Genomic DNA, 27037 nt, shown 5'->3' on the forward strand with positions numbered 1-27037 from the left:
AGAGTGCTTTGTAATTTTTGTGAGGTCTCAAAACCAAACCCCCCCCCCCCATCAGAAAAACCCACCCCCACAGATCAAAAAAACCCCAACAAACCAAACAATCAGCACACACAAAAAACAGCTGCTCCCCCTTCTTCATGGAAGAACTTTAATGTTTTAGGGAGACCACTGTTCTCATGAGTGGCAGCGGGCTGTGAAAAGGGACAACTCTAAACTCATAATCTTAATCCTTGGAATTGATTAGCCCTTACCTTGCAGTAAAAGGGCAAGGTGGCTGAAGCCTTACTGATAGATTTTTAAAGAGCAAATGCTGTTGTGTCGTTGTGGACACAAGGACTCAGCCCATACTGTCCTTGGGGCAGAGATAGGTGAGTTCTGTTCAGTGTGGCTGTTCATGGTTGTCTTTTTCTCCTTCAAGAGAAAAGTGGCTAGGTTAGGTGGGTCCTTGCAGAATGAGTGGAAATTGCCTCTTCTAGAAGAGGAAAGGAGCATGTTAAAGCAGAGGAGATTCCGGAGGGTGCAGGATGGAGCAGGAGTGAAGGTGAAGAGACTGCAGAGCTTGGGAACCTGCAGCTTCACAGAGAAACTTGAGATCCAGGAGCCTTGACAGGATCAAGAAGCAGCCAGCTAGCTCTCAAACAGGCTAGAAGGAAAATTTTTTTAAGAGTGCAGTTGGCTAGAAATAAAAATCTCTCTGCAGGGGCTAGAGAGCAATGCAAGGGGTGTAAATAACCTCTTTGTATTCCTATTAAATCTTCTTTTGGTCACTGTCAGTTAAAAAAGTTAAGGATTTTTTTTCTAGTTTCTGTGTCATAAACTATGTCTTTTAAAATACAAAAATCCTTTGTTTGGGGATCTTACTTACAGGAAAATATATGAGCGTATACACCTCAAAGATGTGGCTGATTTGCGGTTTGAGCACAACCTGCTTAAAATGTTTAAATTGGTTAATTATCATCTGATCAAAGGTCTTCTGATGGAAAGACGGACAGATCTTCTTTGTGTAGTAGATAAGGCTAAGGCAGGATAAAATCTAGTGGTTGGAAGTTGAAGCTGGATAACGTCAGGCTGGAAACATAGGCATTTCTAACAGTGTACATAATTAACCATCCCTCAGATGTTCTTGAGATACAATGAATTATTTCATTTTTAGTATTTAAAACAGCCTTGGTTGTCCATCTCAATGTCTGGCTTCTTGTGAGGCAGAAGTTGTAGGGGTGTATTTGAGAAATCATTCAGTGAAGTTTTGTCTGTGTTTGTGTGGGTGTCTGTACAAGATAGGAAGAGAATGAAAACGCATTTATAGTAGTATTGTTACTATAATCAATTTTTAAATAATACAGTATAATGAGATTGGGTCTGACTCCTATTTTTTCTCATGCTTTACTTTTGATGAGGGCTGTAAATCACTAATATAAATGCTGCTTCTGGACCACTAAGACTGGATTGCATGTGGATGATGTAAATTGTAGAAGATAAATTGTGTTCAGAAGCAGCATGTTGCTGCTTTTAGGTAATGTGTGGTTGTGGTCTTGGCTTCCTAAGCATACCTAGGGCAAGAAACTCAGTGCAGCAAAAATACTAGGTTACTCCTTTCTACTCTAGTATGGTCCAAAGACTCTTTCAGAGTTTAGAAGAGGGGAAAAAACCCCCCCAAACCCAAACCAAATAATAAATATAAATATATATGTAGGATGATGAATGCCTGGCTGGTAGGATAAAGAAGTGGTTATTTCTGTACAAAATAATCTAACTTAGTTGTTAGAATATTATGTTAGATTATTATGTTGTTAGATTATTGTGTTAGACCTTGATTTGCTCAATGATACTGACTTTTCTATCTGTTGCAGAGTATAATTTTGTGCTGCCCAAGTGCCCTTGTGTGGCATTACTCCTTGACTGATAGCAGGATAAAAACCGGCTCTCCATTGGACCACCTGCCTATAGCCCCATCCAACTTGCCAATGCCAGGAGGGAATTCAGCCTTTACACAGCAGGTGAGCAGCTTTCAAAAAAGGGTGCTCTTGTGATCCGGTGTAAAAGCTGTATCTTAGCTCTTTCAGGATTTTGTTTTCATGTTATGAGATAAGCAGAGCTGGAGGGCTGTCTCACTCCCAAGGAATTAACTGCTCCCATTCTGTTATATGCAAGACAGTGATGGCCTTGGAAGACAGGCAAAATCTAACCTTGAGTATAATTGCTGTCATGTTCTTTGTTTTCTGATAATTTTGTACATAAGACTTCTAAGGCATCTTTTTGTACGTTTACACCAAGTCCATTGTTTTTAGGTTCGGGCAAAGCTGCGTGAAATTGAGCAGCAGATAAAGGAACGTGGCCAGGCTGTGGAGGTTCGCTGGTCATTTGACAAGTGCCAGGAAACCACAGCAGGTAACTTGCTGTAGGTTAAATTTTCCCTCCCCCTGTTCTATTTGTCACCCTGAGAAACTTCCTGTCTGGCTATTTTCTTTTTTTTTTTTTTTTTTTTTTTTTTTTTTTTTTTTTTTTTTTTTTTTTTTTTTTTTTTCCTATTTACTGCCATTGGTGTTTACTGTTAGCAAATAAATGAATAAATTAGCAAATAAAAACCAAATGGCTCTTTTTATTTTCAATACAAAATCTTGCATGGATCTGTTTCCCCAGGTATAGGGGGAGTTTCTGTTACCGGAAGCTGGAAATGTGTACCAGAGAACTTTACTCTTGTATTATACGTGCCATGTTCTGATGCTTTCCCCTAACATCTGCTGTTGGCTGCTATGAGAGTCAGGATGCTAAGCTACTTGGACCCTTGCCTGACTGGTACAGCTTTCTTAGGCAGTCTCCTGAGCAATGAGCTCACTGAAAGTTTTGCTCCAGAGTCTGTTGTATCAGTTGCCAAATATGCATTTCTCTGCTCCATTCTCTTTTAGGTTTCACTATTGGCCGCGTCTTGCACACATTAGAAGTTCTGGACAGTCACAGCTTTGAAAGATCTGACTTCAGCAACTCTTTGGATTCCTTGTATAACAGGATATTTGGGCTGGGTCCAACCAAAGACAGTCATGAGGTGCCTTGGAACTTTGCTGCTGGGCCCTGGTGGTGTTTCTGTTGTCTTGTGGCTATGTTCTTGTTTATATTCCACGCTACTGTCCTGTGTCTGCAGAGAGCTGACTAGGTAGTGGCCTTTGGCCAAGAGATGCGATCTCTTGTCGAAAAGGATTTCATGCATCCTTCAGTTAGGGAGGTACTAAAGTGAGAGTAGGGGGTCTGTGCTCTAGGAAGTCTATGCTAACAAATACATATAATCTTGAGAGAAGCCACGCAGCTGAGGAGAGTCTCCAGATGGAAGACATCAGTCCAGATAGCAAATTAATGGTGAAGACATGTTGCGTGCCTTAGAGAAGTAAATACTAGCCTTGTCAAATTCTGGGCTGGCAGCTGCTTCCTGAGAGTCTGGGAGTTCACAGTTCAAGTTCCTCTTAGCCTGGGAGGTGTCATATTTATGATGTGTAGGACCACAGTGCAACCAATACTGCAGGACTGTAGTTTACGTACTTCGTATAATGCTATTGAGAAGCTGTGTTTCACTCTGTGCTAAGATTAACACTCCTTAGTGTGCTGCTGGAAGAGAGTTGATTTTCTGAGGCAAAGTCAGGCTGGAGATTGTCAAGGGCTATGGATCACCTCATGTTGCAAAGTGAAGTCAAAGCAGAGACAAATCAGGAGGGCTCTAGCTTGACAGCCATCTTCCATGTTAGCAAGACAGAAATGCAGTAGTCTTCAGGCTGTGCTGTTTTAGAATTAGACTCACTGTTATATCCAACTTGAAGCCTCAGGACTGCTCACCTCTTCTGTTTGGCTCAGGTTCTCACTGTAGTGCTTATCTCAACAGATCTCTGCAGATGATGATGCAGTGGTGGCCTTGCTGTGTGAGTGGGCTGTCAGCTATAAACGCTCAGGACGCCACAGGGCTATGGTTGTGGCCAAACTCCTGGAGAAGCGTCAGGCAGAGATAGAGGCTGAGGTAAGCCCTTATTCCTGAAAGTTTAGCAGTGGTAAAGGAGACCAGAGATTACGTAGCTACGATTATCTTATACCAAAAGGCAAAGGCTGATCAGCTGATACCCCTGAACACTGGTGCTATTAATTGTGGCATTTGTTCCGTCTAACCCAAAGTAGGCGATAAATGGTGGGATGGTGTGTATCCCATTTCTTGGATACATTTGAAGACAGGTGATTCCAGTGGGGAAGTACTGGCATACTTGAAGACTGTGAAATAGATTGCAGAAACTTGTGTGGTGGCTTTCATTTAAGTGCAAGATAGGAAAATTATCTTGAAGACTTATTTTAGGGATTCATGGGTAGTGAGTATTCTCCTCTGTGACGGCAGTTGGTACTTTTTTTCTATTTCCGCAGAGATGTGGGGACTCTGAAGTTGTGGATGAGAAAGGTTCCATCTCTTCTGGCTCTCTCTCGGCAGCCAGTGCTCCTGTCTTTCAGGATGTCCTTATGCAGTTCCTTGATACTCAAGCTCCTATGCTAAGTATGTAATAAGAACTTACAGTCCTTCCAGTTTCTAGCTTTCCTTCTCCTGCAGATTTTTAATTTGTGTGCTACTCTCTTGTGTGTAGGTCTCGGATGTACCTAATTTCTCTCTCTGGCTTCCATGTGATCCAGAGCATGCCTTGGAGAAGGAGGGAAAGCAGCCTGGAGGGCCAGATGGCAGAAAGATAATGCAGAAGCACTTTTATTATCAGAGCGTTGGCCAAGAGTAGATGAGTATAGCTAGGAATAATCAGGAATTAGTTCAGGCTGAGAGCTAGAGGGAGCTTTCTAACTAGTAAGTGAGAAAGGTCTGGAATAGCCTCTCAGTAGGAGTACTGCAAACAGATTAAGGAGGGCAGGATACAACTCTGAATGATGCAGGCAACTGTTTGTACGCTCAGGAATAGCACTTCCCAGCTAAAGTGTATGTCTCTGGTCTGTGAGACTAACTGGAGAGCTTTTAGACCTACTTAATTGCCACCTGTTGAAACTAGGCTTTCTGTTTTTAGTCCTTGCTGTAATCTCAGAACTGTGTGTCAGTCACTTACCATGTTGAGATCTCTTGAAACACTTTCTTTATCCCTAGGTTAGGTGGTGTTGCTTGGTGTTGCGGAAGAACTCTGATAGTCCTCACTATCTGTGTTGTCCTTTCAGCTGATCCTGGGAAGGAAAATGAGAAGGTGGAGTTCTTTAACCTGGTGCTGCTCTTCTGTGAGCTAATCCGACATGATGTCTTCTCTCACAACATCTACATGTGCACGCTCATCTCCCGAGGGGATCTTGCCATGGATTCTCATGGGCCTCGCCCGCCCTCGCCTTTTGATGACCCTGCTGAGGAGCACGACAGGAAGGAGACGGAGGGTAACAGTGGCATCAAGCTAGAGGTGAAAGCACAAGCACCATGGCCCTCTCGTACATGTCCTTTTGTTGTGCTTGCCCATTTTTACCAGCTCTGCAGCCTCCTTGCTGTTACCTGTTGGTGGATGTACCAGGACTCATGCTTCTCCTTCCCACAACCTATTTCCTTAGCATTTTGGTTCCAAAAGTAGAAGGAAAGGTCCTGCAGAGTTTAAAGGGGTAGGCAGGAAAATCTTGCACTGCTCAAAGCAGAGCAGCATATCATGAGGTGCTTTCTGTGGCCTGTGCATGATGTTTGCAGTGTATTAGGCTCCAACTTGCCTGAAACCATGGCTGTGTTGGCAGATTGCTGTTACTTTCCAACATGGCCATCCAGTGCTGTAGTAAGCAAATACTCTTTTGTTCCATGATGGATCACTGAGATTGTAAAGCTTCTCTGTTTGTTCCCAGGACACAGGTCTTTCTGAGCCCATGGACATTGACCACAACTCCAGCATGATCTTTGATGACATGGAGAAAACAGACTTTTCGGTATGTTCCTGCATTTTCTACTTGCTACTTAGTAAGTCAGTATGTTGTAGTGGGACCAGGGACAGCATGTGCCTCGTTTTTATGTGAGTACTCCCTCTCTACTGTAGAGCCAGTGTGCTGTAAGTGGCTGGGTTGTAAGGCAGCTGACACTGTAAAAGGGGCCGTATAACCTGTTTGGAGTGAGTCGCAGTCATTCCTGGGATCTCTTGCCCTCTGGCCACTGCCAGTCCAGTGTTTGGGCAGGTTAGGAAGTGGGCTGCTTGGAAGTGGATGGGAAATGAATGATCATGATAACACCAGGAGATTGAAAGTGACCGGTTTCTGCTGGCAGGTATTTTCTTATTACCTGGGAGAAGACACAGGTCTGCTATCATTGTACTGTGTGGCCTTCAGTACTTCAGATGTACAGTTCTACATAATATTTGTGGGTATAGATCATAGTTGCAGAATGCTTTGAAGCTCTTAGTAATAAAAATAACTTACTGTGGTTGAAAAATCCCTGAGTACATACATTCCTTCAGACATTTCATAGAACCATAGAATACTTTGGGTTGGAAGGGACCTTCAAAGGTCATCTAGTCCAATCCCCCCTGCAGTGAACAGGGCCATCTTCAACTAGATCAGTTTGCTCAGAGCCCCATTCAGTTGTCCTTGAATGTTTCCAGGGATGGAGCATCTACCACTTTTCTGGACAGTCTGGGCCCGTGTTTCACCACCCTCACTGTAAAAATTTCTTCCTTATATCCAGTCTAAATCTCCCCTCTTTTAGTTTAAAACTGTTACCCCTTCTTCTGTCACAACAGACCTTTCTAAGATGACCATTCCCATCTTTCTTATAAGCCCCCTTTAAGTACTGGAAGGACCTTTGCAGGTACATGTTATGGTAGGTACACGTTGGGTACATTTCTGGGCTTTCAGGGTGCATGTTAGGCAGGTGCGATGTGCAGAGCTACATGGCTTTCCTGTGGCTTTTTCAGGATCCTTGCTTGTTCTGTGAAGGTGGTTGTACCCAAAATCCTACATCATGGATCAGATGCAGAAACGGGAGTAGTAGTGTCTTAGCACATTGCGTTCGTCATAGCCGTAAGAACTGGATGTTTCTCCAACCCTCCCTCTTTCTGTTCCCTTTTAGGCCTCAGCAGATACACCTTCCTTCTGCCCTCAGTCTTCACTGTTACCTGTGTTCCCTAACTACCTTTTCCTGTTACTATGTCTCCCTAGATGTTTTCTCCTCCAATGCATTGTGAATCTAAGGCCAGCCCTTCCCCTGAGAAAACAGATCCTGAAAAGGAAGCAAAGCCTCTGCTGAAGGATAAGTCAGTGGAAGGAATGCTAGCATCCCTGTATGACCAGCCTCGCCACATCCAGTATGCAACACACTTTCCTATTCCTCAGGTATGAGACCTGATCAGAACAGCTTCCCTGTTGCTGCCTTGTGCTCTGGTCATGAGGCTGCTCTGTTTCCCTGTGGCACTGCTGTGTGTGGGTAAGGAGCAGTCACATTCTCCTGCACTACTGCAGGAGATCTACTTAAGATGTCTCCTTTCCCTCCCAGAGCAACTTCTGAAGTGAAGCTTCCTTTTCTTTAAGAGATCCGGATGTGAAACAAGATTAAAACATTCAGCCTCATTAGATGCTAATGTAGTTGTCTCTTTTGGTTCCCTAGGAGGAGTCATGCAGTCATGAGTGTAACCAACGACTGGTAGTTCTTTTTGGCGTTGGAAAACAACGGGATGATGCTCGGCATACAATCAAGAAAATAACCAAAGACATTCTGAAAGTCTTAAACAGAAAGAGCACTGCAGAAACAGGTTAGTAGAGCTTGAACCACTCCTTCCTGAAGCAGGGGCAGCATTCCAGTCGGCTGCCTTCTTTGTCTGGAGTTTCACAGTGAAAAAATTTTGTATAACCTTTTGTATAACCTTACTAGTGCCTAGTAAGTTGTATCAGTCACTGAGAGTCTGGAATGGTTCTCTGTTCCCAGACATACTAACCAGCAAGTAACATGATTAGCTTCCTGCCCTAGTAAGTTGTATCAGTCACTGAGAGTCTGGAATGGTTCTCTGTTCCCAGACATACTAACCAGCAAGTAACATGATTAGCCTCCTGCTGACAATATCTGTTTAAGTGAACGTTTCTTCAGAAGAGGATTAAGTTATATCAGGTTCAGAGTGAGATCCTGGCCAAAACTCGGGCTTTTCAAATTTCATTTTCTTTAGTTCTTGTGTTTAGATCATTGCACAAGAAGCAAAAAGGACTTCACCTATGCATATTTGACAAAGACCTTGATTGTGTGCTGTTAATGCTTGGGGCATGCAGGATGGGAAATTTAGATAGCTGTGTCAAAATCAATAGAAGGCCTTTGACTTCCATTAGCTGCAAATCTGGCTACAAATTTTATTTTCTCTCTTAGTTTGATTCCTGAAAGGCCACTTGAAATGTGGTAGAAAGATGATTCTTTAAAACATGGGGTGGTCTGACAAAGCAATTTTGAGGCTGAATGTCTCCAGTCCAGAATGTCTGTTCTCATTAGGGAATCAGCATACCTCTATATTGAGAGAGGAAAGACTTTCCCCTTCCAAGGAGTATCTTCACTTGGAATAAAATAGATGTTAACTCTACTGTTATTCTCAGGTTAGGAATTCCTTCCTCAGAGGTTTATTGTTTTGAGTTCAACACGGTCCTTATCGGCTTAAGGCCTGGGACTTGGGCTTTTTGTCTGTGCTGCATGACAGGGGCTGGTCATGCTGAGGGACTAGCAGGTGCTGATGTCTGAGGTCTAGTCCTCTTCTGATGAGGAAGGTAGCTTAATACTGTTTTCTGATTCTCCCAACTTTGGTAGGTGGAGAGGAAGGCCAGAAGAGGAAAAAGAGCAAGCCAGAAGCATTCCCAACAGCTGAAGATATCTTTGCAAAGTTCCAGCACCTTTCTCACTTTGATCAGCACCAAGTCACATCTCAGGTATGAAACTTGTTCAAGACTGGGCACTGGCTGGGTCCCCTTGTGTTACTGAGAGCAGCTTCCTGGAGGGAAAGGGAGATGGTCCTGCTGAGGGACCAGGGGGTGATAGGACATTTGTTGTCTTGCGCTTGCAGGTATCTCGCAATGTCTTGGAACAGATCACCAGCTTTGCCTTAGGAATGTCATATCATCTGCCTCTGGTACAGCACGTGCAGTTCATATTTGACTTGATGGAGTATTCACTCAATATCAGTGGTCTTATTGACTTTGCCATCCAGGTAAGCACTGTGTGCTCAGATGCTTCCCGGGAGGGTTTCTTCAGCCTGAAAGGCAGCAGATCTGTGCTGTGATAGCTGGACTACCCCTGGGGTCATTGGTGATTCTCAGACCTGTGTAATGGAGGTGGTCAGATTAGGTATCGTTGTGGTACTCCTGGGCTGCAGCTGTTAGGAATAGGTTGTTTGTTGCAGATAGTCTTACATGTTGTGCTCTGAGCATTATTCTTCCAGGGGCTTCAGGGTGTCTCCAAAGGACTTGCATTGCATCTCTGTCCCTGGTGACAGCAAGGCCTTGTTTTGAGTCAGAAGGGTATCATCTGTCTCTGGCAGCTCTTCCACCTTGCTCCCCTGGAAGGATTCTTGGAATGTAGCAGCGCAGGCTTCATTCTGGGTCCTGCTAAAATCGTATTGCAGTTTCTGCAGCCTGTGCCAGGTGTCTGTTGAAATCTTGCTATGGTTGTTGGCAGAATTGAGGCTGTTAGCCTTAAAAAGGGAGCTGAGTGAGATTTATGCAGGATAGAATTACCCAACAAGCTGCCTGCTACTGTCTGTGGCCATATCTCAGTCACCCTCTGATACTCAAGCACTGACAGCCCCTCGTACTGTCTGAGACATTGTGCCTAAGTGCGGGATGCCAGCTGTTCCAGGGGTACATCTCTAGGCAGACAGTGCCTGCCAGTCCCTTCCCTGGCAGGTCCTATAGGCTGTGGGTGTGGTGTGCCTGCTCCTTTTCTGACCATACCTTACCCCTGTGGCTGTTGAAGGGTTTTTCTGTCATTGGGTGCAGTTGCTGAATGAACTGAGCGTGGTGGAGGCAGAATTGCTGTTGAAATCCTCCGACCTGGTTGGCAGCTACACCACCAGCCTGTGCCTGTGCATCGTGGCTGTGCTGCGGCACTACCACTCCTGCCTTATATTGAACCAGGACCAGATGGCTCAGGTCTTCGAAGGGTAAGGGAATCTTCCTCTCACCATGTGAAAGCAAGCAATATATCTTCTAGGTCCTTGCAAGGGGCAGGGATATTATGTCTGTGTCCTTCCTGAAAGACAACAGCTTTGTGCCTGAGGGTTCAGTTCATAGAATGGAGGATGGGATGCATTATCCAGTGATGTGAGCTCAGGAAGGTACCTATGTAATGAGGTTATTTCTTCAGACTTTGTTTTCATGTTGCTGCAGCATTTTTTTGTCTCTATACAGTTTGTGTGGGGTGGTGAAACATGGGATGAATCGCTCAGATGGCTCCTCAGCAGAACGCTGTATCCTGGCCTATCTCTACGACCTGTATACCTCCTGCAGTCACCTCAAAAGTAAATTTGGGGAACTGTTTAGGTGAGTCTAAGGCAGGTGGGATGCAGTGGGTGCTGACCAGTACAGCGCCTTGTTTAAGCTTTGCTTTGTGATCTGGTTGGGATTGTTCCTGAGATCCTCTCAATGGGGAACTGAAGTCTTGGGATTAATGCCTGTTTTGCAGGCAGTAATGACCCAGTGTATAATCCTCACTCTTAGCTCATGGAGCTGTTTTTGGTAAATTGCCTTCAGTGATCCTCTGCACCTCCACAGGTCTTTTCTTAGTCCACTCGTAGAGAACAGAAGTAAGGACATCTGTTCTTACCAAACTCTGATGACTGAGCAGTTAATCCTAAAGGTTGTTTTCTGCTTGTGCTCAGCTACCTAATATTCCCTGGACTGCTTCTGAACCTGCTCTGCTTGGTTCTGGGTTTGTTCATGTGCTGTTTTTCACTCTGTATCCTTGTTCTGACCCTGTTGGCTCTTCAGGTTCTGCTCTGGCTTATTTTGTGGCCTTCTGCCCTTGGCAGTTCTTTTTGTGGGAACTGTCTCCCCACATGTCTCCCTATGGAGCTCCTCTGTTAGCAGCCCAGAGATGGAATCCACAGATCTGCCTGGCATTTTGCTTACATGATCCTCCGAAGGCCTGAAAGCCCTGTTTGCCAGTACAGTGCTTCACTTTGTCTTCTCTCACAGCCTCTGCTCCCTGTTAGTTTCCAGTGCAGGTGTGCCATAGGGATGTCTAACCCTCGGTGTTACCCTACACTGAGGGGCTGTGGGAGTGGTTTGTACCTTGGTGTCAGCTGGCTAAACTCCTGGCTGCTGAGAGCCTTTGAAGTCTCTCTCTGGACTGAACCGAGAACAAGAAGGAGCACTGTGGTCACAGATGCATTGGAGTTCTTTGAAGGAGTCAACACACATGGAGCAACTTGATATTAGTCTATTGAATATGAATTCCTGAAAGCTTTTCAGAAGGCTTAAAGTAAATGGCCACGGATAAAAGGGAGTAATCTCTAACAGGCAAGTGGTAGGATAGAGATGGAGACAAGGAGCGGGAAGGAGTTTGTGTTTTGAGGGTGATCCTTCCCTGAGGAGTCCCATAGGACTCTGCTAGTGCTTGTGCTGTTCTGCTCGTCAGAAGTTGTATGAGTGGTGATGCCAAAACTTGCTTTTTATATAACTTTTTCAGCATATAGCAATAGAAGTTGACTGCATATTGTTGTAGTAGGGTGCAGTGATGGTGATGAGGCGTTAAACTGGCAGATAAAGTTTAGTGTTGTTAAACATAAAATACTGCACATAGGATTGTCCTTGTTCCCTTCTAAACTCTTATGTACTGAATGGATATATACTAACAGCTGGATAAAGGATTATTGGTCTGTAACATGTACATAGTTGAAAATGTGATCATAGTGTTCAGTAACAGTCAAAAAGCAAATTAAATGCTAGAAATATTTGTAAAGGAATGGTGAACAGACCAGAGAGCATCATTAGGCCACCATTTAAGTCATGATACAACTGTGCTTTGTGGTTTGCAAAAATAATTTGGTGGAGTTAGACCCAAAGGAGAGTGAGTAGATAGGTGACCAGGGGTTTGGAATGACTTATGTCCTTATGAGGAACCAAATCTCTTCCCCACAGAAGAGGAGGATGGAGCAGGACTGGTAGAAGTTCTGGTTGATGAGGAAAATAAACTGAATGTTCAGTATGTCTTGCTATGAAAGTAGAAAAAGGAATGACTAGAAAGTAACAAATGGTAGATTCAGAACAAAAGAATAAACTTCATGATTGTCATAGTTAACATGGTTCTGATTCCATGTGGGAACGTTAAAAATCTGCGTCTGCAGAACGAAAAATCTGTTGTGGAGAGTATTATCTTTAACTCTGAAAATCCATGAGCCATAAACTGCAGCTGGGTAGAGAATAATGCTGCTGCAGTATTGCCGCATGCCTGCCTTGCTCTTAAACTCTTCTCTGGGCACCGACTGTTCTGACACCAAGGGCTGAGCTGGGTGCTCTCTCCAGCCTGACCTGGAATAGCTGTTCCTAGGCTATATCCACTGAGCCCACGGGTAACTTACAAGTGCTTCCACAACACAGAATCAGCTTCACTCTTTTGGAAGAGACTTTGCTGGTACACAGTCATCTTCAGATTCCACATAGTCTTGCCCAGGGAGGGCTTGTTTTGCATAGGATTGCTTTGCTTATCCCAGTTCAGTGGAAGCTTAGGGGTTTTTTTGTTCCCTGATCTCTCTTTCCCATCCTGTTTAGTGACTTCTGCTCCAAGGTGAAGAATACAATCTACTGCAATGTTGAGCCATCTGACTCCAACATGCTATGGGAACCAGAGTTCATGATTGACACTATTGAAAATCCATCTGCCCATAACTTTACATACACCAACCTGGGCAAGAGCCTCAACGAAAACCCAGCCAACCGCTACAGTTTCGTTTGTAATGCACTTATGCATGTGTGTGTGGGACACCACGATCCAGACAGGTGAGAGGCAGAACTTTCATGGTTCTACTGAGTTAGTAAATCTTTAGTTGAGGGTAAGAAAGCCAGTAGCCGTTCCTTGATTGTCTTGGAGTGTGAGAAAGGAGCCACTAGGGTCCCTTAGAGAATCGCTGACCTCATGGTGCGCATGAGTAGCAAAGTTGACCCTCTGCTTTTTTCATTATATATTTAACAGGGTGAACGACATTGCTATCCTGTGTGCTGAGCTAACTGGCTACTGCAAGTCTCTAAGCGCCGAGTGGCTGGGTGTGCTCAAAGCTTTGTGCTGTTCCTCGAATAATGGGACCTGTGGCTTCAATGATCTCCTCTGCAATGTTGATGCAAGTGCAGACATTCAAAAGGGGAAAAGGAATTGAAGCAGGAGAGGAGGGATCCCTTGGGAGAAGGCAGAAATGAACGAGGGATGGAGGCTTTGTCTTCTGAGGGGAAAGGCTTTGAATACTGGGGTTACCTTTTGATGTTTGTGGCAGCCCAGGCTGATCATGGACATTGACCTGGGTTGTGAGCCCTGCTACCCCCCAGCTCCTAGGCAAGCTGAGGAATAGCTGACAGAGGGAATGAGGCTGTTGTGATCACTGGCTGATCTCCTCTCTTCCAGGTCAGTGACTTATCTTTCCATGATTCCTTGGCCACATTTGTTGCCATTCTCATTGCCCGGCAGTGCTTGCTCCTGGAGGACCTGATTCGCTGTGCTGCTATCCCCTCCCTCCTCAATGCTGGTAAGTGTGTCCCTCTAGAAAACTGGTCTTAGTCTCAGTTCCGGCCCAAAGGCCTGTGCTTACTGATTACTTTGTGAACTCCACGGTTGTGAAACATGTCTCCGGTACTTCTTTTGTAGTGTTGTACTTAAGAATTGAATGTTTTGCTTCAGAGAGTTTTTGGCCTTTTGTTTTCTATCAAAAACTGGTTGTGCTAAGGTTTTTCAGTGTTTTGCTCTCTGGACTTTGTGTGCAAGCTGAAATAAGCACTGAAAGATGTTAGCAGCCACACTTGTCTGATCAGTGTACTGAGCTCTGAACCTCAGCAGTACACCTCCCACTGCTGATACGGTTCATCATTTTGGCTAGAGCAGCCAGCTGGCCAGTCGGGCCTACAGTGTCTGGGTAACTCTGCCTTTATTCTGCCACTGGTCTTCTTCTTGCTCTGAGGATTGCATCCAGACTCTGACAGGGTGAAGTTGGGAAGATGGAGCAAGCAGAATGCAGTGCTTGTCATTGGGCATAATACTGATGGATTGGCTCACTTGCTTGTTAATTGCTGCACATGCTTAATGTTTGTAAATAGAGTAAGGCTGCTGCAGCTTTCCAACTGGCTGTTCCAGGGCAGTGCACTATGAATAGCTTTTGGATTGAGAGTCATCTGTCCCAACGCTTAAAAAAAAATCTCAGTTGACTTTTTTTTTTTACGCAGCCTGCAGTGAACAGGACTCAGAACCAGGAGCACGTCTGACCTGCCGGATTTTACTCCATCTGTTTAAGACTCCGCAGCTGAACCCATGCCAACAAGATGGCAGTAAGTGAATGAAAGTAGAACATTTCTTTAATGTGAAAGAACTGAGGCTGTTGTACCCCAAGAAAAGAGATACTGGAGCCTATGATTAGAGATCATGACCTGCTTGCTTTGAATAAAGCAGGCGAAGCCTGATACACTGCTTTTTGCAGAGGACGAAGAACAGTATCCTTACATTTATGTCACTCCATGGTAGCCAGGCATATTTGGGAGGAGGCTCTCAGAGGCAGGAAACCAGCCAGTAGAGGTGGCCTTGCCATCACTAAACCGTTAGAGTAATGGTCACTCTTTTTGTGTGTCTTGAGCTTTGTATAGCCTTGTAACTTGGTGCCAGAGGCTACTATTTTACAGCACTCCTTTTTTGTCTGTTGATGGAAATAGTCCAGAAAGCTCTGTTCTTGGCTCCTTATCAGTATCCTGATAGCTCAGATCTCTAAACACAGCCTGTTTTCTAGGTTTAGGGTACTGGTGAAGCTCAGAGTTCATGACACAGGCACTGCTCCCCATCTGGATTTCATGGATCAGTTGTTACAGTGTGATTAGCACTATGCTTTGCAAAACTTAATTAAATGGACGCCATGTTACAGCTGGGATAAGGACTAGCCTCGGGATTCTCTGAGCTGGATTCTAGGGTACTGCCTTGCACGTAATTTAGGCAGCTCTGGAGCCTGCACCTTTCTGTCTTGCTGGGTATTGCCCTTCCCATTGTCCTCTTTGCAGACAAACCCACAGTGGGAATCCGTTCTTCCTGCGACCGTCACTTACTGGCAGCTTCCCAGAATCGTATTGTGGATGGGGCCGTCTTTGCAGTGCTGAAGGCTGTCTTTGTTCTTGGTGCGTACCTGTGTAAGCCTGAACCTGTAAGAATGATTTTAGAGGCTGGGGAAAAGGTACTGTACTGCACGTGTTGGCTGCACAGAAGGCCAGAGGAGATCTGTTTTGGGGAATACGTGGCTTGTCTGAAGCCCTTTGGTTGAGCTGTAAATGTGCTTTGTATCTCTTAGCTGCAGAGAGATTACTGACTGCAGAGAGAGTTCCAAAAAGCTCAAGATGTTTTGGGTTTAGCATTGATGATTTAAGTGACGCTTGTGCTTTCCTTATAGGAGATGCAGAATTGAAAGGCTCTGGCTTTTCCCATCCTGGAGGTGTCGATGATCTCATGGATGATGAGCTGGGCACCAGGAAGGCCGGTGGTCGGGTAGTAACTGTAGAGACAGCTAGCTTGGATATTTATGCCAAGTATGTACTAAGGAGTATATGTCAACAGGTGAGTCTGTCCTATCTCTAGGTTTATCCTTATCCCCTCTGCAGACAAGATACATCCCATATGACTCTTTGCAGACTGGGTTTGGCAGATATTTCTTTGCAGGATCAGTAAAGAATCTGCATGTTTCCGCCATGTGATGGCGCTAAGGATTGTTCACCGTTAGCGAGAAATAGCGTGGCAAACATTGTCAAGATTTAGGTGGTGGTGTGTGCAGAGACTGCACATCCCCTTTGCTTTGGCAATAGCACGGGGCTCACATCCAAGGAGGGAGTGCTGAGAGTGGTTTGCTGAGATGTGTGCTGGAGTCAACGAAGATAAGTGTGAGAGACAGCCTTGTTGAAGTGATAAATGGTGCCTTTCAGAGTGCAGCTGAAGTGTTGCAGCTGGGCTGCTAATGTATCCCTAGGCTTTGTACTACCCTATTTAGTTAATTAAATGAACAACAACAAAAAAATCTTTTGCTTAGCCTAATCTGACAGCACCAGTATTTCTGTTCCTTTGTGAAAAAGTGACATTTGAGGAACTGAAACCTGGCTAATAAGGTACTTAGTTGCAGGGTTGAGTGGTTGTTACCACTACTGTATGAAAATGGTTGTTGAAGGGTGTCCTGGACCTTGGTTGCAAATTCTGTCAACAGGAAAAAGAGTTACAGTTTGAAACCTCTGTTCCCTATTACAATTCAAAACCTATATTCTGTATTACTAATGTGTAATTGGAGCCACCAGTTTATGAGCATAAATTCAACCTACTTGGTGTTACTGCAACCTGAGTGGTCACCGTCTACATGGGAAGGAGTCTAGGTAGAAAGTGTGTGTGTATGGTAGCAGTGTCAGGTATCACTACTCATAGCAATTGCTGGCAGCACTGGTTATGTAGCAGTGAGCATTCCAACAGACATTAGTGAGTACCACCAAACTGTGCCAGAGCTCCTACAGGGTTTCTGCAGCTGTTAAGGGCTGGTAAAATGTGTTTAATATTAGCACCTCCAGTGTGAGTGGTATATGCTGCAGAACTCACACTATCAATTCTGGAATGTCTGTAGAATGTCTTAAACTATAGGTTGTGATTTCTCCAACTCAGAAAGTGGTGTATCTCATGTTCACGTGTGCTCTACTTAACGCATGGTGTGTTTGCTGCTGTGAGGGACTGTGCCCGGCTTTCTAGGCTTAGCACCAGCACCTGTGCTTCATGAACTGGATCCTTATCTTCTCTCCTCTGGTTGTTGCTTCTCAGTGGAAGAATTCCCAGCTTGCTCTGCAGCTGCATAAGTTCTTATATAGCAGTCCTCTGTAGATTTTCATTTTATGAATTTGCCTTATTGATTTTTCTGCAAAAAATCCTGCAGGAACGAATGCTGCAGGTTATTGTAAACTTTGTGAAGAGGTACCTACCTCATGTTTGTTGTGGAAACTGCTGACATTGTTATATGTTTAGAGACCATTAACTGAAGTTGAGAGGCTGACAGTAATAGTTTTCTGTCTATCTTCTCCTCGTGATATGTGACTTTATAAATGGCTGGTGTCCAGTCAGGTGTTTCCCCTTCCAGACTTTAAGAAGTAAAGTCATTGGTTTTTACTAAGGATTGCAGTGTGTTTTCTATCACTGTTTGAGAATTAAGGGATGTGCTTTTCCCTAAGACATGTTCTAGTTTAGCCTTAGCTGCACCCCTGAATTATTTAATTTAGGAGAGCTCCAGGGCTTCGTGGTGCATGAAATGGACAAAATAACTTTAAGTGTTCCCTTCTGATCTTTTGAGCCCAAGCAGCTGTGTGGATGGAGCCTGGGCATGACAGTGGCTGTGTACTGTTAAATCATACCAATATTTTATCAAGAACTGAGTAGCTACTGTGTTTCAACACTGCTGCCTTGTCAAAGTTGATGTTTCCTCTGTTGTGATTGCTGTGCTTTGCCTGATGCCTGTTGATTCAGGGTAGTACAGTTCATGAAGAGAAATTATTATCAGGCGTAACTGCCTACCAATAAGGTTTTTAGGAGTTTGATGTGCTCCCTGCATATCTCAGACCGAAAACAGGGGCACTGGTTTGGAATCAGACATCAGTCTGACTGTGCTGACTCTACCTTTGTCTCGCAGGAGTGGGTAGGTGAGCGATGTCTGAAGTCCCTTTGTGAAGACAGCAATGACTTGCAGGATCCTGTCTTGAGCAGCACACAGGCACAGAGGCTGATGCAGCTGATTTGTTATCCACACCGGCTTCTAGACAATGAGGAAGGAGAAAATCCTCAGCGGCAGAGGATTAAACGCATTTTACAGGTGCATGCTCCTGGTAGAATCTAAGAGTGTCCTAGTGCTCACCTAATGCAGCATTAGACTGGGGTTGTCCAAAAGGCAGCCCTCTGAAGGGTCTGACTCTCATTATCATGGGAGTTGAGGGTGTGGGCTGGCGTAGTTTGAACTGAGGTAAGGACTTAGGAATTATGTGTTTGTGTTGTAGAATCTGGACCAGTGGACCATGAGGCAGTCCTCACTGGAATTGCAGCTCATGATTAAGCAGACGGCAAGCAACGTGAGTTTCTGCTGAGAGAGACTATACAGGGATGTGTACTGCCAGTGTTGAAGTAGCTGCTTGTGAGGTGGTGGGGAGGTGGCCTGGTGGAAGTGAGAATAGGGAGAAAGTAAGCAGAGGGAGTCAGGCCTGTGAAAGCCAAGCATAAGAAGAATGAGATGAGTTTGAGACAGGAAGAGCAGCAGCCATGGGAAAGTTTGCAAACTGTTTTTGTACTGAGTTGCATTGAAATGTGCAAGCACTTTCAGTGGATGCTCTGGAAGAAGAATTTGACTGTCTTGTCTTCCCTATATCTAGGAGATGAATTCCTTGTTAGAAAATATAGCCAAGGCCACCATCGAGGTATTCCAGCAGTCAGCAGAGACCAGTTCTGCGAGCTCTGCTAGCTCTGCTGGCAATGGAGTCAACAATATCAGCAGCTCAGCAAGCACTACGCCTGCCAGCAACAAATCCAAACCCATCCTCAGGTAGGTGTAGTCCCAGCACGCCGCTGCCTTGTAGACAAGTCTGAATCATTGTTTGGATTGCAAACTGCTTTTCTCTCATGTGTTGTCACAGCTCCCTGGAGAGATCAGGAGTGTGGCTGGTGGCCCCTCTGATTGCTAAGCTTCCAACGTCAGTGCAGGGCCATGTGCTGAAAGCTGCTGGAGAAGAACTGGAGAAAGGACAACATCTAGGGTCATCATCCCGCAAAGAGCGAGACCGCCAGAAGCAGAAGAGGTGAGTCCTGGGGAAGGGACAGGCAGTGCTTGCTGTTCTGATCCCCTAGCCTGGCAGTATAACTCTGTCTCTGTTACCTACGCAGCATGTCCCTCCTGAGCCAGCAGCCATTTCTGTCATTGGTGCTAACATGCTTGAAAGGACAGGATGAACAGCGGGAAGGCCTCCTCACCTCTCTGTACAGTCAGGTCCAGCAGGTAGATGTCTCTTGCTTCTCCCCACACTTTCCTCAAGGGCTTGCTTCTTCAGCAGGCAGCCTATTGGGCATGTCCTCGGAGATGTTGTCTATCTGATTACATGCTTAATAAGGCAAAGATCTTACCCTGATTGGCATAGGGTGCTTGAGCTGACCGTCTCTGTGGGCAGTACCAGCTGCTCTCTATAAACGGAAGTACAGCTTGTGAGGTTTGTCCCCTCTTCTAAACTTCTTAGATTGTTACAAACTGGAGAGAAGATCAGTACCAAGATGACTGCAAAGCCAAGCAGCTGATGCATGAGGCCCTGAAACTACGGCTAAATTTGGTGAGCAGTTGTAGAAGAAAAAGCCTACCCGTATGAGGTGAAGAGTTGTCTGCCTTTTTTCCTTTTTTTTTGGTTGTCGTTGTGACTAAACCACTTTTCTCTGCCAGGTGGGGGGAATGTTTGACACAGTTCAACGAAGTACGCAGCAGACGACTGAATGGGCTGTGCTTCTTCTGGATATCATCAGCAGTGGCACCGTGGACATGCAGTCAAACAAGTAACTTTCTGGATGACTTCCCACGGGAGGCAGTCGTTAGCACAGCCCTTTTCTCTTGTGAGCTAGCTGTCTCTATAGACAATCTGTCAGAAGTACTGTAACAGTCGAAAAAGACTTCAGAGTAATAGCAGGCTACAATCCAAGCAGTCTTAGTATCCAAATGCCTCTGACATCTCAGAGCAAACTTCGCTTTCCATATGCAGAGATAAGCAGGGTAAAGCTGAGTCTGCACCTGCTTTTTGGAGAAGCTGAATGGATAGACATGAGGCCAGTCTTAATGTGCGGTACTACACTTGACTCAGCTGTGAACACCCTGTGGTGTATAACCAAAAGGAGGATTAGTGTGGGAGGTTAGTGTGAAGAGTGCTTGGCACTTCTGACTGTAGGCAGTACTCTTGGCAATCCAGTAATGTTTGGTGTTACCATGATGGTAGAGGCTTTGTATCTGCTTCTCAGGTAACTCTGACCTTTCTGCTCTGACCAACAGTGAGCTCTTCACCACCGTCTTGGACATGCTGAGTGTTCTCATCAACGGCACCCTGGCTGCTGATATGTCCAGCATTTCCCAGGGCAGCATGGAGGAGAACAAGCGGGCGTACATGAATCTTGTCAAGAAACTCAGGGTGAGGGACAGGAGGCCCTGTATTGGGAGTGGTGTGTGCTGTGTCATGATTGTCCAACTATTCAGATTTACCTGTGTCTCATGAATGGTACTAGTCCTGTTGCTGCTGTTCAGGTGAAGCGGTGAGGGTGGCCCCAGTGGCTCTGCAGGGCTGAAGGGTGCAGAGGTGAGAGGTAATGCAGGGATGGAGGCTGGCACCAGGATGAGCACAGGTGGGCTTTGGATGATTTTTCCTCAGTGATTCTTCAAGTGTTTCATATTCCATTTGTGCAGAAAGAGCTGGGAGACAGGCAATCTGACAGCCTGGAGAAGGTGCGACAGCTACTGCCACTTCCCAAGCAGACCCGAGATGTCATCACGTGTGAGCCTCAGGGATCCCTTATTGACACCAAAGGCAATAAAATAGCTGGGTTTGACTCCATCTTCAAGAAGGAGGTAAGTGAAGCTTTTTTTTGCTTGCAACACAGTTCTTGAGTGCAAGCGTCACCTTATCCTCTGATGCCCTGAGTCTACACAACTTGGGAGGCATCTGTATGCAGCATCTCGTTGTCTGCTGAGCTTGAAGTGGCTGGCTGCATGCAGACAAGCTGGCACATAGCTTTGTCCTTTCTGCATTTGGTTAAGTTAGTGCTCAGTGATACATGCTACTATGGCCTGAGAAGTTATTGAACCTTTGGTTTGGTGCTTAGGGTTATATAAAGCATAAAGAGAAACCCATAGTCCTTGTCATGTGAGTTACTGGGCAGTGCCAGTGTGCAGAAGACTGGCAGAGATGGGATGATGGAGACTGGCAGTTGTAGATGAAGGCCTTTAAAATGACTGCTTTGCCACATAGAGGAGCAGGCACCACTATTAAGGGCTCGGGTTGTTTACTGGGACATGTGGAGTGGAGCCTGAAGGAAGTAGACAGTTTCGTACACCCTCGTAGGAGAAACAACAGAAACTAGAAGGTTCTTATCTCTTTTGTTTTAAAGGGTTTGCAAGTCTCTACAAAGCAGAAGATTTCCCCTTGGGATCTGTTTGAGGGCTTAAAGCACTCAGCTCCTCTCTCCTGGGGATGGTTTGGGACAGTCCGGGTGGATCGCAAGGTGTCTAAATTTGAGGAACAGCAGAGGCTTCTTCTGTACCACACACACTTGAAACCCAAGCCCCGTAGTTACTATCTGGAGCCCTTGCCGCTGCCCCCTGAAGAGGAAGAGCCTCCTACACCTGTGGCTTTAGAGCCAGAGAAGAAAGCTGCAGAACCGGCCAAGGCTGATAAAACAAGCTCCAATCCTGCCACCTCTACTGAAGAACGCAAAAAGAAACAGAGCAAAACTAAGAAACGCAACCAGTCTGCCAGCAAAACTGAGGTAATTGACTGCCCAACAGCTATGGACCTCCGACGTCCATCCCTCCTAGTCACAGAGCACTCCCTTGAGGAGCCTGAGAGCGGTGCAATAGTGAGGATGGGATATGTTTCCTCGGCTGGGAGGGCTGGAGCTCTCCTTTTCTCTCTAGCCTGGGGCAGAGCAAACATTTTCTTAATGCCTGGTGTGAGGAAAGGAGGCTGCCTAGTTCAGATAGCATCCCAGGCTTCCTCCTGTGGGCTTTGCAACCCTTTCATACTCTTCATCTACTCATGAATTCCCAGTGGACATTGATCTTTCTTACTCCTTCTCTGTCTTTGCAGGATTTTGTCTTGGGCCGAGGAGTTTCATATGGAGTTGGTATGCCTACAGATCTCCTACATCCCCAGCCAGGAAGCACTATGTCAAGGCTGGCATATGGGCAATCACCAGTGGGTCTCTATGCCCAGAATCAGCCTCTTCCAGCAGGTAGGTGCACAGGAGAGGTGAGCATATTGCCCCTCTTTGGGAACCTCTTGTAAGAACCCCTTCTGTGACCTGGTCACAGGTCCCTACACTTTCCCCTTTTGCCTGTCATGTGTTCTGATAGCAGCGATGAACAGCCGTTCTGGAACTACAAGGCTCTGCAATAGCATGGGACTAGTCAGCATGTTTCTATTCCTTTTGCAGGTGGCCCTCGCCTGGATACATCTTACAGACCTGTACGCATGCCGCTGGGGAAACTTGTTCAGAGTCGTCCTCCCTATAGTGGTGTGCTGCCTCCAGGGATGGGGAGCATGATGGGCATTGACCCCTCCTACAAGCCAGCAGTGTACAGACAGCAGCCTCCAGTGTCCCAGGGACAGATACTGAGGCAGCAGCTTCAAGCAAAGTTGGTAAGTCAGAACTGTGCTCTTGCTGTTGCTGGACCCCACGGTACAGCAAGCCCAAGATGATTGCTGGGGCTGTCCATTCTAGCCAGAACTCTCCATCTCTGTTTCTGGCCTGGGAATGTCTCTTGTGTCTATTCCTCCGGTGCAGCGCTGTATTTGCCACCTTCTTTTTTGGGCCCACATCACAACAGTCGATGGAGGCTGTGAGGTGCACTGGGGCATCTGTGGCTGTTCAGCGGCGAGAGGGGCCCGTCCTGGCTGGTGGGTGGTAGGGATGTTAGTTGCTTATTTGCCCTAAGTCCGGGTGAGGCAGAATTCTTTAGCATCTGCATGCTGTGCAGCGGCCTCTTAGGTTTAGCAGTGAAGCTACTTGTCTCGTTTGGTGGGAGCTGCTGAGAAGAGAGCAGAGGTGTCCTGCCTTTTGGGTATGTTGAAAAAAGCGGTTCTCTATTGCCTTCCAGCAGGGCCAAGGCATAATGGGACAGCAGCCCGTGCGCCAGATGGCTCCAACCGCATCCTATGGAGCACTGCAGCCCTCCCAGGTAGGTGGCAGTGACCACAGGTAGGGCTGGAATCTGGCTTCAGCACAGGGCAGCATCTTTGTTACTACTGTTAAATCCTGAAATCTCTTGGCTCTTCTCACTTATTTACTGGGCAGTATCAGTCTGAACTCCAGTCGTGAGCAGCCTTGTGACAGTATTTACAGGAGGCTGATGTCCTGTGTTCCAAATTCTCTTTTTGTGCCTTACCCCATAACTGATAAAGGCTTTTGGTTTCATTCCAGGGTTACACGCCTTACGTCTCCCACATAGGCCTTCAGCAGCACCCATCCCAGTCAGGCACGATGGTACCTCCTACCTATTCTGGCCAGCCCTATCAGAATTCCCACCCCAGTTCTAATCCTGCCCTGGTGGATCCTGTTAGACAGATGCAGCAGAGACCAAGTGGCTACGTACACCAGCAGGCCCCTGGCTATGGGCACACCTTGGGCAACACACAGAGGTACCTCCCACCCTACTGGATGTTAATAAGCCGTATTTCATCAAGGGCTTCCCTGCTCTGCTCAGATAACCCTAACAGCAATCTGTGAAAAGCCTGTTCTCTGTACTGTTATAAAGCATCTGAATCCTTTGCACCATCAGGGGAACATGTTTATCCAGCTTTTAGTCCTAGGAAGAAACGGAGAGACAGGATGAAATTCTGAGATGCTGGCTGGAGGCAGGAGACAGTGTTACCAGTAAGAGAATTGGGCAGTATGAGGAAAATAACCTGGGAAAGTCATAGGTTTAGTTTTAAATCTAACTAGCCGATCATCATCAAAGGTCTAGATCTGGGATTTCCACTGCTCCTGAGCAGGCATAAATCCAGCAGAAAAACCATGCAGGACAGTGGTCTGAGGACTTAACACTTCTAGAAAAACAGACTGGATGAAACCCTTGAGAGGCCCTTGTGTTCCTCTCCTTTCTGCAGAGAGACAGCATGGATTGCAAGGGGCTGTTTGGGCTGTCTCTCCCGTTGATGAAGTTGGTTTTGGATTAAAGAAGCTGGCTGCCCATTAATCTCTCACTTCACGGGCTTGTCCCTTTCTCTTGCAGGTTTACTCACCAGTCAATACAGCAGGCCCCCCTGATGAGTGGGATGAACCATTTGGGTCCACAAGGAGTCTCCTCAGGAATTCGACCCAGCCAGATACTGCCTGACCAGCAACAGCAATACCTGAGGCAGCAGCAGCAGATACTGAGGGTGAGTGGTTGCTGACAGGAGGAAGGAGCTGGAGGAGGCTTTCCCAGTGCTTACCTCTGTGTCAGCAATGCTCTGCTCTGCCTGTCTGTGCCAGGAAGGATCTCAGCTGTGTTGGGGGCTGCCTGTAATAATTTGCTAGGCAATTCTCCACTCCTTAGAACTGGCCACTCCTGATGGAGACACCTGCTGCGCTGCCTTTTGCCAGTCACCCAGCATGAGCTAAAGGGAAATTAGGAGAGTAGTGGTCTGTGACCTGCATCCCATCTCTTCCTGCTCCAGCTAAGCCCATAAGATTGTGCAGAAAGCCAACTGTCTTTGAAGCATTGTGTGAGCTAGAAACAAAGTGAAAATTCCTCTGCCTACACAACAGGTAGAGTTTTTCCTTACAAGATCATTTTTAGAGGCATATCTGCATTTTCAGAAGATCAAAACAAGCATCGGTTGCAGTTCCCAATGGCAGGAAATCTGGTGTGAATCAGTCCATGTACTCCGCATTTAACAGTGGATGGTAAGAAACTGATCCAGCTGTTAGACCCAGCTCTCTAGGTTTGAAGAAGTTTGCAGGCATGTGTAAACAGACATAGGTATTGCATAGATTTTCATTGTAGTCTTATGTATATTAAATATTTGTACGATATACAGATATGAATACATTTCTTGGAGTTACAGAAATTTATTGGATTGACAGAGAAACACAGAACTAGTTTGGGTTAATTGGTGAATTGCATGTCTTACGGCAAGGCCTAGCAAACTTGTAGAATACGGGAAGACTTCACACGGAGAGAGTGCTGAGGATTTGTGTTCTGAGAGAGGCCTGAGCGAGACGGTGTTTCCTGCCGAGAGCTACAGTCAGCAGTGTTTGAGAACTGCTGCCTTGCACTGGACAAGAACCTGCCTGTAGCATGGTCAGCAGCTTTAGTCCTTTTGATGAGTAGCACACCCTGACTATTCACTTGGTTTCTTTCAGCATTTTCTATTACTCATATTTAGAAAAAGAACATACCTCAGACAGATTGCTAGTACTTCTAGCTCAGTAACTTCACATACACTTTCAGCTTTTAACTGACGTTGCTTGGTTGATTAAAAAAAACCAAAAAAACAAACAAAACCAAAGCCATGGAGTGCCCCAAATCTCCCCTGTTACGTTACTCCTGCTGCATTATCAGAGGCATACCAGTCCAGAGCAGGCTCCTGGTGCTTGAGTTGACTGTCATGATGCAGTGGCTTGTAGAAAGGATGGATGTCTCTTTGGCATGTCTTGCATGGATTGGTAGTCAGCTGTTGCAAGAAGGTAGGACATGAAATTGGGAGGAGTATCCTGGCTTATTTAGTCAGTCATCCCCTTTCTTGTGTACCCAGGTCATAGCATCCATTTCAAGAATCCTAAGTGGTTCACAGTAGTTGAAGATGTAAGTTAGGAGGCTGTTCTTGAAACTCACTCCCTTTGGGATGAATCCGTGATCCAAGCCTCAATGTGACCAGTTCTTGTATCCGATTATTATTGTTCACTGTCTCCTGTTGTTCATTCACTCTTCTCTCTGATGTTTACCCAGTATATTCTTAGGGAGCACTTGCAGCTTCTATAGGCTGGGTTTTTCTAAATTCCTCTCATAAGATACTGTCCCTTCTCTTGGTTGTATTTTGGTCTGTTTTCTGAGACTGTTGAAGGTTTGAACCTTACACTTTTGAGCCAGTGATCAGAACTGTACCATGTTGTTCTTTTATGATGGCATTAGTAGTTCTGTGTTTCTGCTATAAATTCTTCTGTTGATCTGGAGAGGTCAAAACTATGTTGGCAGATGGGAGAAATGTCTGGAACTTAGGAGAAATGAAAAAACTTTGAGATCTTTAGGCATATTCTGACTCCAAGTTCCACATGCTGAGTATTCTTCTCACTGTAACTAGTTCTGTCAACATCCAGGCTGCATCCGTTTGTATCTGCATCCAGCTGGTATGAGTGACAAGAGGAGTGCCACAAGAGTTGGGCAATGTGACTGAGAAGGAGAGGCTGAAACAGCAGGGCATCAAGGTAGAGGCAGAGACAAGAGGAGAGATAAGTCTCCAGATTTTTTGTCTTCAAAGAAAGTCTTGACTGTAGGACAAGAAATGGCCTTAAATCATAACGTACAAGAAAAGACGTTAGAGAAAACTCCAGTGGTAGGAGTAACTATGACCTGGAGTAGACTGCATAGAGAGGTTATAGGAACTCTGTTGCTGCCTCTGGAAAAATTTTGAGAACAGGTCGGGCAAGTACTTAGTGAAGTCAGTATTTCTGGTCTTAACCAGGACGTAAAAGATGAACCATCCAGCCTCTTGAGGTAGCTCTTAGTTTTCTATTCTTGTATCTTGTTTGCGCCTAGTCATTCCCCAGCTGACAGACTTGTAGGTCTCTTCCTGCCATCTGCTGATAACCTCATCTTGCAGAAGAACTTTGTTACTGTCCCTGTGTTTCTTGCCTTTTCTCAGCCCAGGGCAATGTCCTGGTGAAATCTGGGTAATATAGGTACCTCTAAGGAAAATGGTGTAAGATGGCATGTTACTGCATGGAATGTCCTTACTCCTTCATCCTTTTCTGTGCCCTGTTGCCGTGTGTATTGCCCAGACAGTTCTCTGATGGCCCTTTCTGTTTTGTCTTCACAGCAGCAGCAGCAGCAACAACAGCAGCAGCAGCAGCAACAGCAACAACAGCAGCAGCCGCAACAACCACCAACGCCACAGTCGCAGCAGCAACACCCAG

At 45.8% G+C, this 27037-nt stretch overlaps 1 protein-coding gene across 1 annotated transcript in view; it reads left to right on the forward strand.

The window, feature by feature from the left end:
* The window catches only part of MED12 (mediator complex subunit 12), a 27564-nt gene extending 2973 nt beyond the window's left edge, over positions 1 to 24591 (forward strand). Inside the window, exons 5-39 of the mRNA XM_010136923.1 lie at positions 1851 to 1997; positions 2289 to 2388; positions 2907 to 3043; positions 3869 to 4000; positions 4393 to 4519; positions 5176 to 5405; positions 5830 to 5910; positions 7132 to 7305; positions 7577 to 7721; positions 8753 to 8871; positions 9006 to 9149; positions 9937 to 10100; positions 10348 to 10479; positions 12709 to 12936; positions 13130 to 13274; positions 13553 to 13673; positions 14365 to 14466; positions 15184 to 15297; positions 15567 to 15730; positions 17823 to 18002; positions 18184 to 18255; positions 18553 to 18722; positions 18814 to 18975; positions 19061 to 19172; positions 19408 to 19497; positions 19605 to 19714; positions 20202 to 20337; positions 20610 to 20771; positions 21311 to 21688; positions 22009 to 22153; positions 22355 to 22560; positions 23019 to 23099; positions 23342 to 23559; positions 24153 to 24300; positions 24580 to 24591. Coding sequence (XP_010135225.1) covers positions 1851 to 1997; positions 2289 to 2388; positions 2907 to 3043; positions 3869 to 4000; positions 4393 to 4519; positions 5176 to 5405; positions 5830 to 5910; positions 7132 to 7305; positions 7577 to 7721; positions 8753 to 8871; positions 9006 to 9149; positions 9937 to 10100; positions 10348 to 10479; positions 12709 to 12936; positions 13130 to 13274; positions 13553 to 13673; positions 14365 to 14466; positions 15184 to 15297; positions 15567 to 15730; positions 17823 to 18002; positions 18184 to 18255; positions 18553 to 18722; positions 18814 to 18975; positions 19061 to 19172; positions 19408 to 19497; positions 19605 to 19714; positions 20202 to 20337; positions 20610 to 20771; positions 21311 to 21688; positions 22009 to 22153; positions 22355 to 22560; positions 23019 to 23099; positions 23342 to 23559; positions 24153 to 24300; positions 24580 to 24591 — 5088 coding nt within the window. The remainder of the gene's footprint in view (positions 1 to 1850; positions 1998 to 2288; positions 2389 to 2906; positions 3044 to 3868; positions 4001 to 4392; positions 4520 to 5175; positions 5406 to 5829; positions 5911 to 7131; positions 7306 to 7576; positions 7722 to 8752; positions 8872 to 9005; positions 9150 to 9936; positions 10101 to 10347; positions 10480 to 12708; positions 12937 to 13129; positions 13275 to 13552; positions 13674 to 14364; positions 14467 to 15183; positions 15298 to 15566; positions 15731 to 17822; positions 18003 to 18183; positions 18256 to 18552; positions 18723 to 18813; positions 18976 to 19060; positions 19173 to 19407; positions 19498 to 19604; positions 19715 to 20201; positions 20338 to 20609; positions 20772 to 21310; positions 21689 to 22008; positions 22154 to 22354; positions 22561 to 23018; positions 23100 to 23341; positions 23560 to 24152; positions 24301 to 24579) is intronic.
* Positions 24592 to 27037: the final 2446 nt, after the last annotated feature.

This window comes from Buceros rhinoceros, unplaced genomic scaffold (genome assembly GCF_000710305.1).
Source record: "Buceros rhinoceros silvestris isolate BGI_N320 unplaced genomic scaffold, ASM71030v1 scaffold31405, whole genome shotgun sequence".
NCBI classification, from domain to species: Eukaryota; Metazoa; Chordata; class Aves; order Bucerotiformes; family Bucerotidae; genus Buceros; species Buceros rhinoceros.